The sequence below is a fragment of the Cordyceps fumosorosea genome (genome assembly GCF_001636725.1).
Source record: "Cordyceps fumosorosea ARSEF 2679 chromosome Unknown scaffold_5, whole genome shotgun sequence".
Classification (NCBI taxonomy): Eukaryota; Fungi; Ascomycota; class Sordariomycetes; order Hypocreales; family Cordycipitaceae; genus Cordyceps; species Cordyceps fumosorosea.
In genome coordinates, this window is record NW_017387305.1 from 358,259 (window position 1) to 371,446 (window position 13,188).

The 13,188-nt window shown below is 56.7% G+C and overlaps 5 protein-coding genes across 5 annotated transcripts; 3 read left to right on the forward strand and 2 right to left on the reverse strand.

The window, feature by feature from the left end:
* Positions 1-86: 86 nt before the first annotated feature.
* ISF_02821 (dimethylaniline monooxygenase 2) lies at positions 87-2,140 on the forward strand (the record flags this gene model as incomplete). The annotated part of the gene is made up of 6 exons (XM_018846427.1): positions 87-132; positions 260-399; positions 536-566; positions 632-911; positions 985-1,111; positions 1,169-2,140. 6 exons carry the CDS (start codon positions 87-89, stop codon positions 2,138-2,140), a joined length of 1,596 nt encoding a protein of 531 aa, XP_018706155.1.
* Positions 2,141-4,469: 2,329 nt separating this feature from the next.
* Positions 4,470-6,548, forward strand: ISF_02822 (rho GTPase activator; the record flags this gene model as incomplete). The annotated part of the gene is made up of 3 exons (XM_018846428.1): positions 4,470-4,920; positions 5,058-5,828; positions 5,881-6,548. 3 exons carry the CDS (start codon positions 4,470-4,472, stop codon positions 6,546-6,548), a joined length of 1,890 nt encoding a protein of 629 aa, XP_018706156.1.
* Positions 6,549-7,509: 961 nt separating this feature from the next.
* ISF_02823 (ribosome biogenesis protein) lies at positions 7,510-8,106 on the reverse strand (the record flags this gene model as incomplete). The annotated part of the gene is made up of 1 exon (XM_018846429.1): positions 7,510-8,106. One exon carries the CDS (start codon positions 8,104-8,106, stop codon positions 7,510-7,512), a length of 597 nt encoding a protein of 198 aa, XP_018706157.1.
* Positions 8,107-8,596: 490 nt separating this feature from the next.
* On the forward strand, positions 8,597-10,096 carry ISF_02824 (Ribosomal protein S23/S29, mitochondrial; the record flags this gene model as incomplete). Its single annotated transcript, XM_018846430.1, has 2 exons — positions 8,597-9,230; positions 9,315-10,096. The coding sequence occupies 2 exons, from the start codon at positions 8,597-8,599 to the stop codon at positions 10,094-10,096; spliced, it is 1,416 nt and encodes a 471-aa protein (XP_018706158.1).
* A 416-nt stretch (positions 10,097-10,512) lies between these two features.
* Positions 10,513-13,066, reverse strand: ISF_02825 (DNA replication licensing factor mcm7; the record flags this gene model as incomplete). The annotated part of the gene is made up of 3 exons (XM_018846431.1): positions 10,513-10,599; positions 10,656-12,967; positions 13,018-13,066. The coding sequence occupies 3 exons, from the start codon at positions 13,064-13,066 to the stop codon at positions 10,513-10,515; spliced, it is 2,448 nt and encodes an 815-aa protein (XP_018706159.1).
* Positions 13,067-13,188: the final 122 nt, after the last annotated feature.

The following is a 13,188-nucleotide window of genomic DNA, read 5'->3' on the forward strand; positions in this document are numbered from 1 at the left end:
ATCCACGAGATATTAAGACGCCACGACAAATTAGCTCATCTAGCGACGCTGAGACGGTGCTGTTGGCGCGATCTTGATACGAAGCGATGGAGGAGGCGCCAACAAAGACGACCGTTGCGGTCATCGGCCTTGGTAAGTAAGCCAGTGGTCACCGAGGTACCAAGCCAAAGGCGCGGTCCCAGGCGGCTACGTGATGCTATTCTGAGGACCAGTCAAGAAACAAGTCGCTAATATTTTCGCATTTCGATGAACGTCACAGGGGGCATGGGTATCGCAGCAGTCAAGAACCTTGTTGAAGAGGGCTTCCAAGTTACCGGCTTTGAGAGGAACGCGTACTGCGGCGGCCTGTGGCACTTTACCGAGGACAAGACCACTTTGAGCATCCTAGAATGTAAGCTGGTTGCATGTTAAATCAGGGACAATTGAGAGCGCTCAAGCTAATCGAGCGCTAGCTACTCAAGCTAATATTCCTATTGAAAGAGCATGTCATGCTCCGTACGAACCCAACTGGTTGTAAAGCTAACCACGGCTGCAGATGTGCTATACCGACTTCCCATTTCCCAAAGGTATGTGCGGCTTCTTGGCTTCTTATCTTTGCCATTGAGAGATCAGTCTAACGCGCTGCTCCTAGACACACCGACACACTGCTCCGCGAAGGATGTTGAAAAGTACATAGAGTCGTACGTGGAGCGGTTTCAGCTCGCGCCGCATTTCAGACTCAATACCTCGGTCACGCATATTTCCGAGAACGAAGAGACAGGCCGGTGGAAAGTCGACATTGACGGCGCCCCGTCGGAGTACTTCGACAAGGTTGTCATGGCGACTGGTCCGCATGTTAAGCCGACCACCTTTCACCTGGATGGCCAGGAGTTGTTCGCTGGCGAGGTGATGCACTCACAGCAGTTCAAAAGGTAGGTGGGCAGAGGTTCTGCATTCCTAACAAACAACAACGGCGTTTGCTGTTCAACTGACAACCCCCCTTAGAGCATCTGACTATGCTGGTAAACGAGTTATCGTCTCAGGGTTGGGCAATACTAGCGCCGACATCGCAAATGAGCTTGTGGGAGTCGCATCTGAGGTCTACCTGTCGCACAGCAGAGGGGCACATGTGGTATGTTCGCACGCAAGCAAGTCGTGAGCTTATAGCCCTACTGACCACCTTCCGCAGCTGCCTCGCGACCTCAAGGGCGTGCCCGCGACCAGCGTGCTCACGCACCGCCTCATCCGTCTACAAAGCACCATCGACTGGCTCCTCCCCGGCCTGCGCGACGTCATCAGTGGGCGCGTCCTCCGGGGCATCACGCGAGCCGTCTTCGGCGACCTGGACCCCGCGTGGCGCCTCGACGACGCGCCGCCCGCCACCGTCACCAACCCCATCATCAACGACTTGCTGATCCCCAACCTACGCGCCGGCCGGCTCGCCTCCGTCGCCGGCATCCTGCGCATCACCTCCGCCGACACGGTCGAGCTCACTGACGGCAGCACCGTCCGCGCCGACATCATCGTCTGCTGCGTCGGCTACGAGAACAGCTACTGCCACGTGCTGGACTCCCGTATCGACCCTACGCGGTACGCTGACCCTGCCTGGGACGCCGCTCCCGGCGCCCGCGGCCGGCCCCTGCCGCGGCTCTACCGCAACGTCTTCTCCCTGGACCGCCCGGACACGCTCGCCTTCGTCGGCTGCGCGTGGTTCGCCACCGGCGCGCTCACCGTGGCCGACCTGACCAGCATGTGCATCGCGCAGGTGTGGCGCGGCCGGTCGCGGCTACCGCCGGCGCGCGAGATGGAGCGCTGGATGGACGCGCAGGCCGCGTACGTGGCCGGGCTGGCGCGCCGCGCGACCATCGTCCCGGCGACGGTGGACATGCGCGCCTGGCTAGCGTGGGCGGACGAGACGGCGGGCTTGGGGGTGGAGAGGCGTGTCGGGAGGTGGTTCGGGAGCGCGTGCTGGGCGTTTTGGTGGCGCGAGCATCGGCTTTATAACATGATTGATAGGGGAGTCTTGACGTCGGCGGTTTGGCGGCTGTTTGAGGAGGGGAAGAGGAAGGCGTGGGATGGCGCGAGGGCGGAGGTCGAGAGGTTGAACGAGAAGCACGAAGCCAACTTGGCGCGGTACAGGGAGAGACAAGCAAAAAGTTGACGGAGATGGCAGTGAGCCTTGCTGATAGATATGTCCTCTCATGGTTTTTGAATGCACAGGTAAAGTGATCTACACGGATACTAGCTCTGCCATGGAATTGGCACGCACCAATACTCCTTTATTATTGATCACAACGTCATTTGTAATGTACAGCCGTGAAACCAAAAACTGCTTGAACTCCCAACCGCTCGTCTAATTTCAAATCCTCGAGTCCTTCAGCAACCGAGTCCAAGGAGTTGGGCTGTAGATACTCAGGGAAATGTCAGTCCGGTGTCGTGACCAGATGTCATCGAGTACTAACAACAATCACTGGTGACTTTTATGCGAAGTAGCTCTACTGTTCCCTAAAGGCCGCCCGGAAGAGCACCTCCGGCGCCCGACACGGCACCACCAACCGGTGGCACGGCACCGCCGACTGGCGAGAGAAACAGAATTGCTCTAGCCGAGGCAGCGATGGTCTTGTCTCATGCCGTAATGAGGGCGAGACATCGTGAAGAAAGACTATTGTATCTACGAAGTAGAGCGAGCATCCGGGCCACAGCCAGGAATGAGGCGACGGCGAGGTATGAATGAAGGTCCAATGTGAAAACGTGCTTATTGAACTGATGAGAAAAGTGTTGTGATGGATACAACCCATGCGGACCCTGTCGACCAGGCCCTTGATCTGGAGAATGTGGGGAGACCCTTGCACTGCAAGGGATGCCGGTTCACAAATTCTTCAAGTTGTTTCCATGTCTTTTGACTGACGTATTCCTGCCGATCAATGGGAATCAATTCAGTCCCGAGTGTAAGCCTTGCAGAACGAAGCAACAGGCAGACAACCGGTACTTCCCAGGACCACAGCTCCTTACTCAATCCGCACCGAGATATCTGGTTAAAGCCAAACTTGTGGATTGTGGCAGAAACACAGGCGCTAGGAGAGCTATGGAACGAGCGAACGACAGGGCAGGCGATAATGACCTTTAATTCTGAGCATCGTGTTGGTCGTAGAGTGAGTTGTGTCCATGAGGAACGGAGCGGGCCGCTGGCGCTGATGTTACATGATAATTTATTGTTTCGCTCGCATCCTTCTATCCGACTTAACTATATAAGTATAAAGGGTGTAGGTAGCAAAATGGTCGGTAGTTGGACAGGTCATCCCTTGTGAATAGCTGCCTGACCAGGGGCAGACTACGGCTACAAGGCGTAGAACACGAAAGGCGCCAGAACGACGCTGTGTACTTATCAGGCTACCGATCACGAGGCTTCAGTAGCATTATAGCCCAGTCTATCTGTTAACTAGGCACAGTCGACCCCTCGCAATCTTGTTTCGTTGGTAACCCCTGGAACATGTCTGGTACTTGGTTGCGACGTTCCTGGAACGTGTCCTACCCAACTACCCAGGCACATAAGTAACGTGGCTAACGCCGTGGCTGCCCCAGTCACTTATTAGCGGCCGATGACAACTCTCCAGATAATAACGGTTGTATACCAACGTTTGTATCGTAGTAGGATATTTTCATTAGTAAACCACTCCAAGCTACCTACCTATCAATGAGGCAATGTAACTCGGTAGAACACACATCTCTTTGTTATATAGGTACCTAATAGTTAGTACCATACCCATGTATCCCGAAGAAGCACATGCAACAGGTACACGTCAGGGCCATCTCATGCGCCACGTCTAAGCGCCCTGGTACCTGAGCAGGCGAGGTGCCATTGCAGGTAGAGCAACATGGTATCTCAGTATCCCAGCACAAAGACCTGGGCAGTAAATTCTACAAATTGAGACGGCCATACTGTCTGCTTCTGCTTGATTTTCTTCTCAAAAATAAAGAAACAAACAAACAAATAAATAAATAAATAAATAAATAAAGACCGTGGATATTCGGCGGCCATCATCTCCTTGCCTGCTCTGCCCACCTAGGCAGGTCGGTACCTCTTCTGAAGCAGGTTGACCCCCTCTCCTCTCCCGACAATGTACCTTTGTACCTACACACGTACACACGTACCTCCTCCTCCCTCCCTCCTTGTTGCCCGCTTACCCGCTTACCTCATGCCTGCTGTGCTGCTGTCCGTCAGTCAGTAGCTAACTAGGTAGACCAACCCTGCCTGCATGCTGGTCTCGTATGTTTATTTCCAGACATGCCTCATGAAGCAAACAGGCTGCTGCGCCTGCTCTTTCTTTGCTAGGTTTGGAGCTTAATCCAGGCATTGCCCCGGGCCTCCCTCCTGCTGCTCCTCCTCCTTCGCCGCCGCCGCCCGCCGCTGTCGCAGCTACCCACGACTTTGTGCCCTTTGTTGGTACAAAAAAAGGAGCATGGGACGAAAGCCCACTCCGCAGCCACTCATGCTGCCAGACTCTGCCAGTGCCCTCACTCGCGACAAACTCGACACCGCTACCGACCCGAATACTACTTACCCACCGAGCGTAGCATCGACAGACGCGATTTCCGCCCTTGGCCAGCCCTCTGTTCTTCCCAATCGCCCATCCACCGCGCGCGAGCCTCTCCCACCCTCCCACCATCGTCGCGACGACTATCCCCTCCCGCACTCCTCCCACGCCAACCTCGACTCCTTCTCCCGCCCAACCCAGCAGCCCTCCCGCCAACCACATCCTCAAACAGAGGGCAGGAAGGCTTCCAAGAGTGGCTTTTTTCACTTCAGCAAGGGGCCTCGCGTTGCTACACAGCCGCTGCCCGCAACCGAGCCCCTTCTTGACAAACAGCAAGATCACGCCGCCGCCGCCGCCGTCGCCGCCCCCAGAAGTGGCGATCCTGCGACGACGGAGTGCCCGGGAGGTATGTGCTTCCCTCAGCTGCCTTCTGTTACCTGTGCTCCTTGCCCCACCGATGAATCCGCGGCCTGTCCGCCGTTTAACCGCCCATCTCTTCTGTCGCTTGCCCGCCACTGACATGTTCTTTTCTTTACCTTCAAGGCTCAGTCTACGGACACGACGACCTGCAGCGTCCGAATCTGCCCTTCTCGTCCCAGTCACAAGTTTCACTCTCTTCCGCCGGCGACACCGACAGCGCCACAACCGCCAGTAGCAAGCAGCGCAAAGTCAAACCGTTTGGCCGACTCGGACGCTCAAAATCGAATCGCGACAAGGACCGCCCAAGTCCCAAGGCCGCCCCTACCACCCTCCCAACCACACCCAGCGTCCCCATTCTGTACGACAATTTCGCTCCTCTGAGGACTGCGCCGGTTGCCCAGGATCGCGCTTTCCGGGATATGATGAATTCGAGCATCCGAAACCGCTCCGAAGATCGTGCTCTCACTCGAAACGGCAGTGCCAGCCGCGAAAATCTGCGCGATAACACACAGAAGATGCACTCTTCCTCTTACAAAGACAATGGCGGGTCGACATTTCTGAGCGGCTTGCGTGGCTCCCGTGCCGCCGACATCTTTAGCAAAGGTCTCTTCGGCAAGAGTACAAGGAGTGGCAGCACGACAGACAGGGAGCCTGCGGTCGATGATGAACACTATGTATTAAAGGTCATCAACCTTCCTTTGGTTGAGCAGACGCGCCTTACCCGCATTTCAAAACGACTAGAGCACTCACGCGACAAAACGGAATTCTGGATGCCTGCTTTCCCCTGGCGCGCTATTGACTACCTTAATTACAAAGGCTGCGATGTTGAAGGGCTGTATCGTGTGCCCGGTAGTGGCCCTCAAATTAAGAAATGGCAGCGCCGTTTTGATGAACGTACGTCTATTCCCCATCCAAGGACGCCATTATGAGTGCTAACCTTTTTCAGAACACGACGTAAACCTGTTCGAGGTTGACGATTTATATGACATCAACATCGTTGGCTCGATGCTAAAAGCATGGCTGCGAGAGCTGCCAGATGAGTTGTTTCCTAAGGAATCGCAGGATCGCATTGCAAGAGAATGCGCTGGCTCGGAAGAGGTCCCGCAGCTGCTCATTGATGAACTCGCCAACTTGTCACCCTTCAACTACTACCTCCTCTTCGCTATTACCTGTCACCTCAGCCTTTTGCTTGCCCACTCTGATAAGAACAAGATGGACTTTCGCAATTTGTGCATCTGCTTCCAGCCCTGCATGAAGATTGACGCCTTCTGCTTCAGATTTCTGGTCTGTGATTGGAGAAACTGCTGGAAGGGATGCAAGAATGAGGCCAAATACATCGAAGAAGAATACAAGCGGTTCGATCAGCCGCCACCCAGAGGACTCGCCGAACCGGCACAACTGACGAGCAACACTGAAGTGCGCAACGCATCCCCACCCCGCAGCAAGCAGGATGCGAAAGAAGAGTTGAAGTTGAATGACGTTCCTGCTCCTGGTGGACGTCCAAACGACTCCGAGTCGATAGGCGAAACGAATGGTGCCCACGAAGCTCGACCAAAGACAGCCGACATGCGACCTTTGTCACCAATCAAGCCGCTGTCCCCCTTGGGATTTTAGTGCGGCATCACATCTCACAACGCTGGTCAAATAACGACTCGGCGCCCAACACCATGCGGCACGTACGTCCGGCATCATTCGGGCTCTTTTTCCGTTGCATTTTTAACCATCACAATATCACTTCAGAGACTGCCCCTTTTGTTTGCCCCCCTCTGGAGCTTTATTGCCGAAAACAAGGACAGTTCCTCTGGCCGTGGAAGGCTCACCCTCTACAGTCACCGTCGGTATACCCCACATCGCGTTTTGTCTGACGCAATTTCTCCATGCGTTTTTCTGCTTGTTTCAGACATTCTGCTGTTCTTCTTTTTCTTTCCTGTTCCTTCGCTTTTTACGTTATTTCTAGTCTACGCCTGCTCTGATCGAGCTGGCTGCTTAAGGCCACGTGCCAAGCGCAAAGCTTTGTATATCTGACGCACTAGAAAGCAAAAGAGACGGGTGGCTTTACGTTTTTGTTTGATAATTAATGTTTGGCATAGAAAGTGAAGATGGAGGCGGGAATTTGCCCTTTTTTTCTGTTCCTTTATATATTGGTTCCCCTGTTCAGGGCGGGAGGCTGCTTTAGGAAGTCTTGACTCGGCGTAGTCTCCAAGGAGCTGTTGTCTCCCTGAAATGTACAATAGAGTGAGATATGTCACGTTTTATTAAAGCGAATAACTTGTTGTTAAGACCCGTTGGAGACAGAAGTCGACGATGTGATTATGGCCAATACCTAAAATCAAAAGAATCAAGTTGAGCCCATATTGTAGCTACCCCATGGATACAACGATGTAGCATCCTCGAAACCTCTGTCCCTAAAATCCGAAAATCAATGCTCCAAAGCCACAAAACAGAACCCTAAACGCCCGCGCCGTGGTCATAGACAGATGCTCTGGATAGCCTCTGCCCACTCTATAATGCTTTTCCACCTTCCCTGCCACCGCCGTGCTCTCTTCACCATTCATCAGCGAGCGAACTCCCGCCTTCACTTCTTCAGCTTGGCGCTCTCGTCGGCGTCGCGCATGTTCTTGCGCATCTTGCGCTCGTTCCTGCGCACCCTCTCCTTGCGCTCCCTCCGCCCGTCCCCCCGCACGCTCGTGCCCTCCTTGCGCTTCGCCTCCGCCTCCGCGTCCACCTCCACCAGCCACCCGTCCTCGCCCTTCTTGTTCAGGCCCTTGTACCCCCACTTCTTCACCCACTCGCCCGTGGCCTCGTCGTAGGTCAGGTTGCGGCGCTGCTCGCGCGTCTTGGGCGCGATGCCCTTCTTGGCGGCGAAGCGCTCCCAGCGCGTGGGCGGGCGCACCTGCGGCACGGGCTTCTCGCGCGGGAGGCGCGTGGAGGGCGCGGGCAGCGTGAGCAGCACGCCGTCGCGGGTGGAGCGCGGCGCGCAGGTGGTGAGGAGCTGGTTGACGAGGGATTGGGCGCCGTCGCGGGCGACGGCGGCGAGGGACTGCTCGAGGGAGGCGCGGTCGAGGGTGATGGTGTTGGGGTCCTCGGCGAGGAGGTAGCCGAGGTCGAAGGTGTACGGGGTCGGCTTCTCGACGGCGACGGGCAGTTTCGGTTTTGAGCCGGGGATCGACATGGTGTAAGATTCTGGGTGGGTAGATGGGTTGGGTGGGAGTAATTGTGTTTTTCTTTTGCCGGCTTAGGGGAGACAATGGTGCTTTGAAAGGGCCGGAGTTCAATTTGCGTTGGAGATAAAAAAACGTGCACAAGCTGTTCTGCTTGTCTTGAATACCTGCGAACTTTTTTTTTTTGCGATAGGTGCTTATCAGTTTGGCGGCGGATCAACGGCGCTCAGATGTTCCGGGTGGTTGAAGGTACCCCAGTACCTGACTCCCTAGCCTACTGGGTCACAGGTAGGTACGATTCTGGTTACTAGTTGCTCAAGTCCAATTTTCTGGGAGAGGGTTGTCAGTGGTTTTTCCAGCGAGTTTTGATCACTTCAATTTACGAGCCTCCCTACCACCCGCCAGCCCGCCCTCTGGGCTTAATCGCCGCCGTCGTGAACATTTGTCCCACCTTCCGATCGATACATCTATTATCCCTTCCCGGACCCCGTGCCGGCCACAATGGCATCCGCCGCCGCCGCCACCAACGGCCTCAAGGTCGCGTTGCTGAGGCCCGCGCTGCAGCGGGCGCCGCGCATCCAACCGATTCTGCTGGTGGCCTCATCCGCCGCCGCGCCGCTCTCGACGACGGCCAGCCTTGCCGCCGCGCCCTCGGGCCCCAAGAGCCGCCAGGACATTGTCAAGTCCCCAAAGAAGACGTTCAACAAGAAGCGCCTCGGCGTGGAGAGCGTTAGGAAGCCCGCCCCAGGCGAGCGCAAGGCCTTCCGCAAGCGCATCACCCTGAGCAGCAACAGCGCCCTGGCCGTCGAGGGCCTGCAGGTGCTCGGCTCAGGTGTCTTGGCCGACGCGCGGAGCGCGGGCACCGTCGTCGAGCTGCCCGACCAGGTAGTGGACCAGCTCCGCGCGCTCGGTGCCTTCCGCCCCGGCCAGAGCTGGGGTCTGTTCCGGAAGCCGCACGTCCTGGTGCGCAAGGAGACGGTGGACATGGTTGCCAGGATGGACAAGGCCGTTTCCGACAAGACGGCGGCCAGGATTGTGCTCACTGGCAGCCGGGCCTCCGGCAAGAGCACGGCGCTTGTCCAGGCGATGAGCCACGCGCTGAAGAACGACTGGGTGGTCATCAACATCCCTGAAGGTATGATTAACTCGTCTCCCTACCGCCAATCGATTTCTTTTTCTTTGGATACAGTGTCCTCTAACATGCTTTTCCTCTGAGTAGCCCAGGATCTTGTCATCGCCCACACAGACTACGTACCCGTCCCGGACACGGTGCCGATGCAATTCACGCAGCCCACGTATACTCTCAACCTCCTGCAAAACATTCTCAAAGCCAACAAAGCAGTGCTAGAGAAGGTCAAGATTGAGCAAAAATCTTCGCTGACAGCCGGCTTGTCCGAGGGCTCCTCGCTCGCCGACCTCATCGTCAACATCAGAGAGCCTGATGCCGCGTGGCCAGGTTTCCTCGCCTTGTGGTCCGAGCTGATGTTGCCCGGGCGGCCGCCGGTATTCATGGCCATGGACGGCCTCACCTTTGCCAACAAAGACACGCAGTACCGCGACCCGGCCTTCAACAAGGTCCACGCCCACGACCTTACCCTCATTGGGCACTTCTTCGCCGCCCTCTCCGGCACCACCCCGATGCCCAACGGCGGCGCCGTCATCGCCGCCGACTCGGCCAGCAACACGCCCGCGCGCCACCCTTCCGAGGCGCTCGTCCTCGGCCAGCTCGAGGCCGGCCAGGCCGGCCGCGAAGTGCCGGTCCCGGACCCGTACCTCCGCGGCTACGATGACCGGGTCTACGACGCGCTCAAGAACTGCCACGTCATGCGCCTCGAGGGCGTCTCCCATGACGAGGCGCGCGCGCTGATGGAGTATTGGGGCGCCAGCGGGCTCGTCCGCGGTGTGCTCAGCACGGAGCTGGTTGCCCAGAAGTGGGCGCTCGGCGGCCACGGCAACATCGGCGAGATGGAGCGCGTCGTGCTGCAGAACCTGAAAATGTGAAGTGGAGCATTATCCTCCCTCCCTGAGCATCATCGATGGGATGGAGACGGGGGGTCGCAATCTACCGAGGGGATTTGTTGTACAATAGGACGCCGCTTGGGAGTTGTTTACATGGAGACAGAAGCCCCTTCTTAGTAGTTCTTGTATACTTGGGTATTGCATGCTTGGTTGGCAACTCAATCAAGCTCGGGATGTAGTGATTCCCTGGAGCAACTGTACTTATAGCTTAAAATGAAGACATATTTTATTGATCACAAACGTCTTACTCATTCATTCCCAGAAAAATACGCAGGTTCAACAGCATCATTTCCCGCAGAAGACCTTATAAATAGAATGCAATAGATACTCCCAACGCCGCATTTCCGCATCAACAGATTGCACAAATACCACACCTTTCCATGCGCCCCTGCTTGCACTTATTGATCATCCATATCATCGTTGCCCTGGTCCTCCGTGGCAGTGATGAAGACCAGCCTCGTGCCGCCACCAGTCGTTTGCCAAACCTACACGTCGCGTTAGAGAAGCGGTACAGAAAAACATGCATCGGAGAGAAACTTACATCAAGAGTTGTGTACTCTTCCAGGGCGCTCATCCAGTGGTCCTCGGTGAAACCCTTTGCGATGACGCGCTCCTTGACCTTGCGCATGCTCAGCTCCACGCCCAGCTCGTCGTCCTCGTCCTCGTCCGCGTCGTCCGCGCGGCAGGCGCCCGAGTCGGCGAGCGCCTTGACAAGGTTGTAGATCCTGCTGCTCGCGTTGAGGCCGCGGCGGGAGCCGCCCTGGCCGACGCTGAGGCTGTCCTTGGAGGCCTCGACGAGGCGGAGGGCCTCGTCGACGTCGTCCTGGGTGACCTCGTTGCTGAAGCGGAGGCGGGCGAGGGCCTGGGCGAGGCGCACGACGCCGAGCAGCGTGCGCGGGGTGGTATGCGTCAGCTGCGTGCCCTTGTTCTCGGCGCGCTGCTGCTGGTCGCGCATGCGGACGTAGGTGCGGATCATGTACTCGGTAACGGACTCGGGCACGACGGGCCGGTACGTGCGGGCCCGGGCGACGTAGGAGCGGACCTCATGCGGGGTGAAGACGACCTCGTCTGTCGGCATGTCGGTGTGGAGGCGGCCCATGTGCACGGAGGCCACATGCTTGGCGAGCTGCGCATCCGACTCGCGATTGGGCACGTCGAGCAGCAGGAAGATGATGTCGAAACGCGACAGGAGCGCAGCGGGAAGATTGATGTTGTCGAGGGGAGAGATGCGAGGATTGTAGCGGCCGTAGACGGGATTAGCTGCGGCGAGGATTGAGGTGCGCGCGTTGAGGGTGGTCGAGATTCCGGCCTTGGAGATGGAAATGGTTTGCTGTTCCATGACTTCGTGAATGGCAGTGCGGTCGTTCTCGTCCATCTTGTCGAACTCATCGATGCAGCAGATGCCGTTGTCGGCGAGAACGAGAGCACCGCCCTCCAGCACCATCTCATCCGTGACGGGATCTCGCATTACGGCGGCCGTCAGGCCGACGCCACTGCTACCACGTCCAGAGGTGTAGACACCACGGGGGGCAACCTTGGAGATGTACTTGAGGAGCTGAGACTTGGCCACACCAGGGTCACCCATCATGCAGATGTTAACATCGCCCCTGATCTTCATACCGTCACCCATCTCCTTGGTAACACCACCGATGAGCAGGAGAAGAAGCGCCTTCTTGACGTCAAGGTGACCAAAGATTTCAGGCGCAATGGACTTGGCCAGCAGTTCGTAGACTTGGCCACTCTGTCTGTGCTGGTCAATGCGCCGCACCAATGCAGGGTCAACAACCATCTCGCTGTAAGCCTTCTTGTGTTGACGGATGTAGTGAGCTTCAAGATACGTATCGGTCAGAAGACCAGCCTTCATAGCCTGGAAGCCGGTGTAGGGCGTAGGGAGGAAGATGCCCGAAATATCCACAACGTCGCCAGGATTCACACGGCGCACAAGACTGCCGTAGCAGTGCACTGTGAGAGATCGGGGCACCTGACCAAGAGGAACTTGCTCGGCCAGTTCCTGGACCTTGACCTCCTGGAAGGGAAGAAACTTGGAAGCGCGCGACGAAGGGTTCAGCTGTCTCTTGGACTGGTTGCTCTTGCAATCGTTGGAAGGGCACATCAGCAGAGGGCCATATTGCCTGTCCGTGACTGGCTGAAAGATTTCGCAACCACACCGGTCGCAGGTGTACGCGCTGACCTGCATGATGGGCTTTACATCGGAGACGCGGGTCGCGATGGCGCGGACGGTGAGGAGATGGCCCAAGTTTTCGCCGCGCACATGGCGCACGGCGAGAGCCTTGGAGGCAAAGTCGGGTGAGTTGACACGGGGTTTGAAAACGAGAGTGTATCGGCGAGTAAGCTCGGCAGGGAACTTGTCCTCCTCGAGGGTGGGGTCTTGCTCGGCAGACTCTTCAAACTCGCGGTTTCGGGCTTGACGGCGCGCCATCAAGACGTCGAGGACGTCATTCTTGAAGCTGACAGACGCGCTTGGCGGAGGCATGACCTTGTCTACAGCTCTGGACATGATGTCGACGTAATGCTTGGTGTTGAGCTCGATGCAGTCGACGAGCTTAAGTCCCTCGCCAGTCTTGCTTTCCCACGCATCTAGATCATCAAGCTCAACGACAATTTCGTCTCGCGTACGGTCGGCCAGCTTCTGTATCATGTCCTTGTATTTGTGGTGGGGGGCACGACTTTGCGCCTTGTCATTACGACGGCGCTCGCCTGTTTCATCGTCCTCATCCATGAAGTCGTACTCGTCGCTCAAGTCGTCTTCGTCAATGGTGATGTTTCCCATTGCGGTGGTAATGGTGTGCTCTGGCGAGGTCTTGAAATCCTTGAGGAAGACCTCAAACGCGCCTCGAAAGCCGTTAGCAGGCGCATGCAACTCCAAGCAGCGCAGTACTCACTTTGGTGCGTGTCATAGTTGACGGGAGGCTTGAAATCGCGGAGCGCCATGATGGGCGATTTTGACGTGCAATCCCGACAAGAGATTTCGTCGCTGCGGTTGCAGAAAGACTGAGATGTGTCGGAGAGAATGCAAAATCAATCAACAGGGTGTGCAGGGATATAGGTAACCT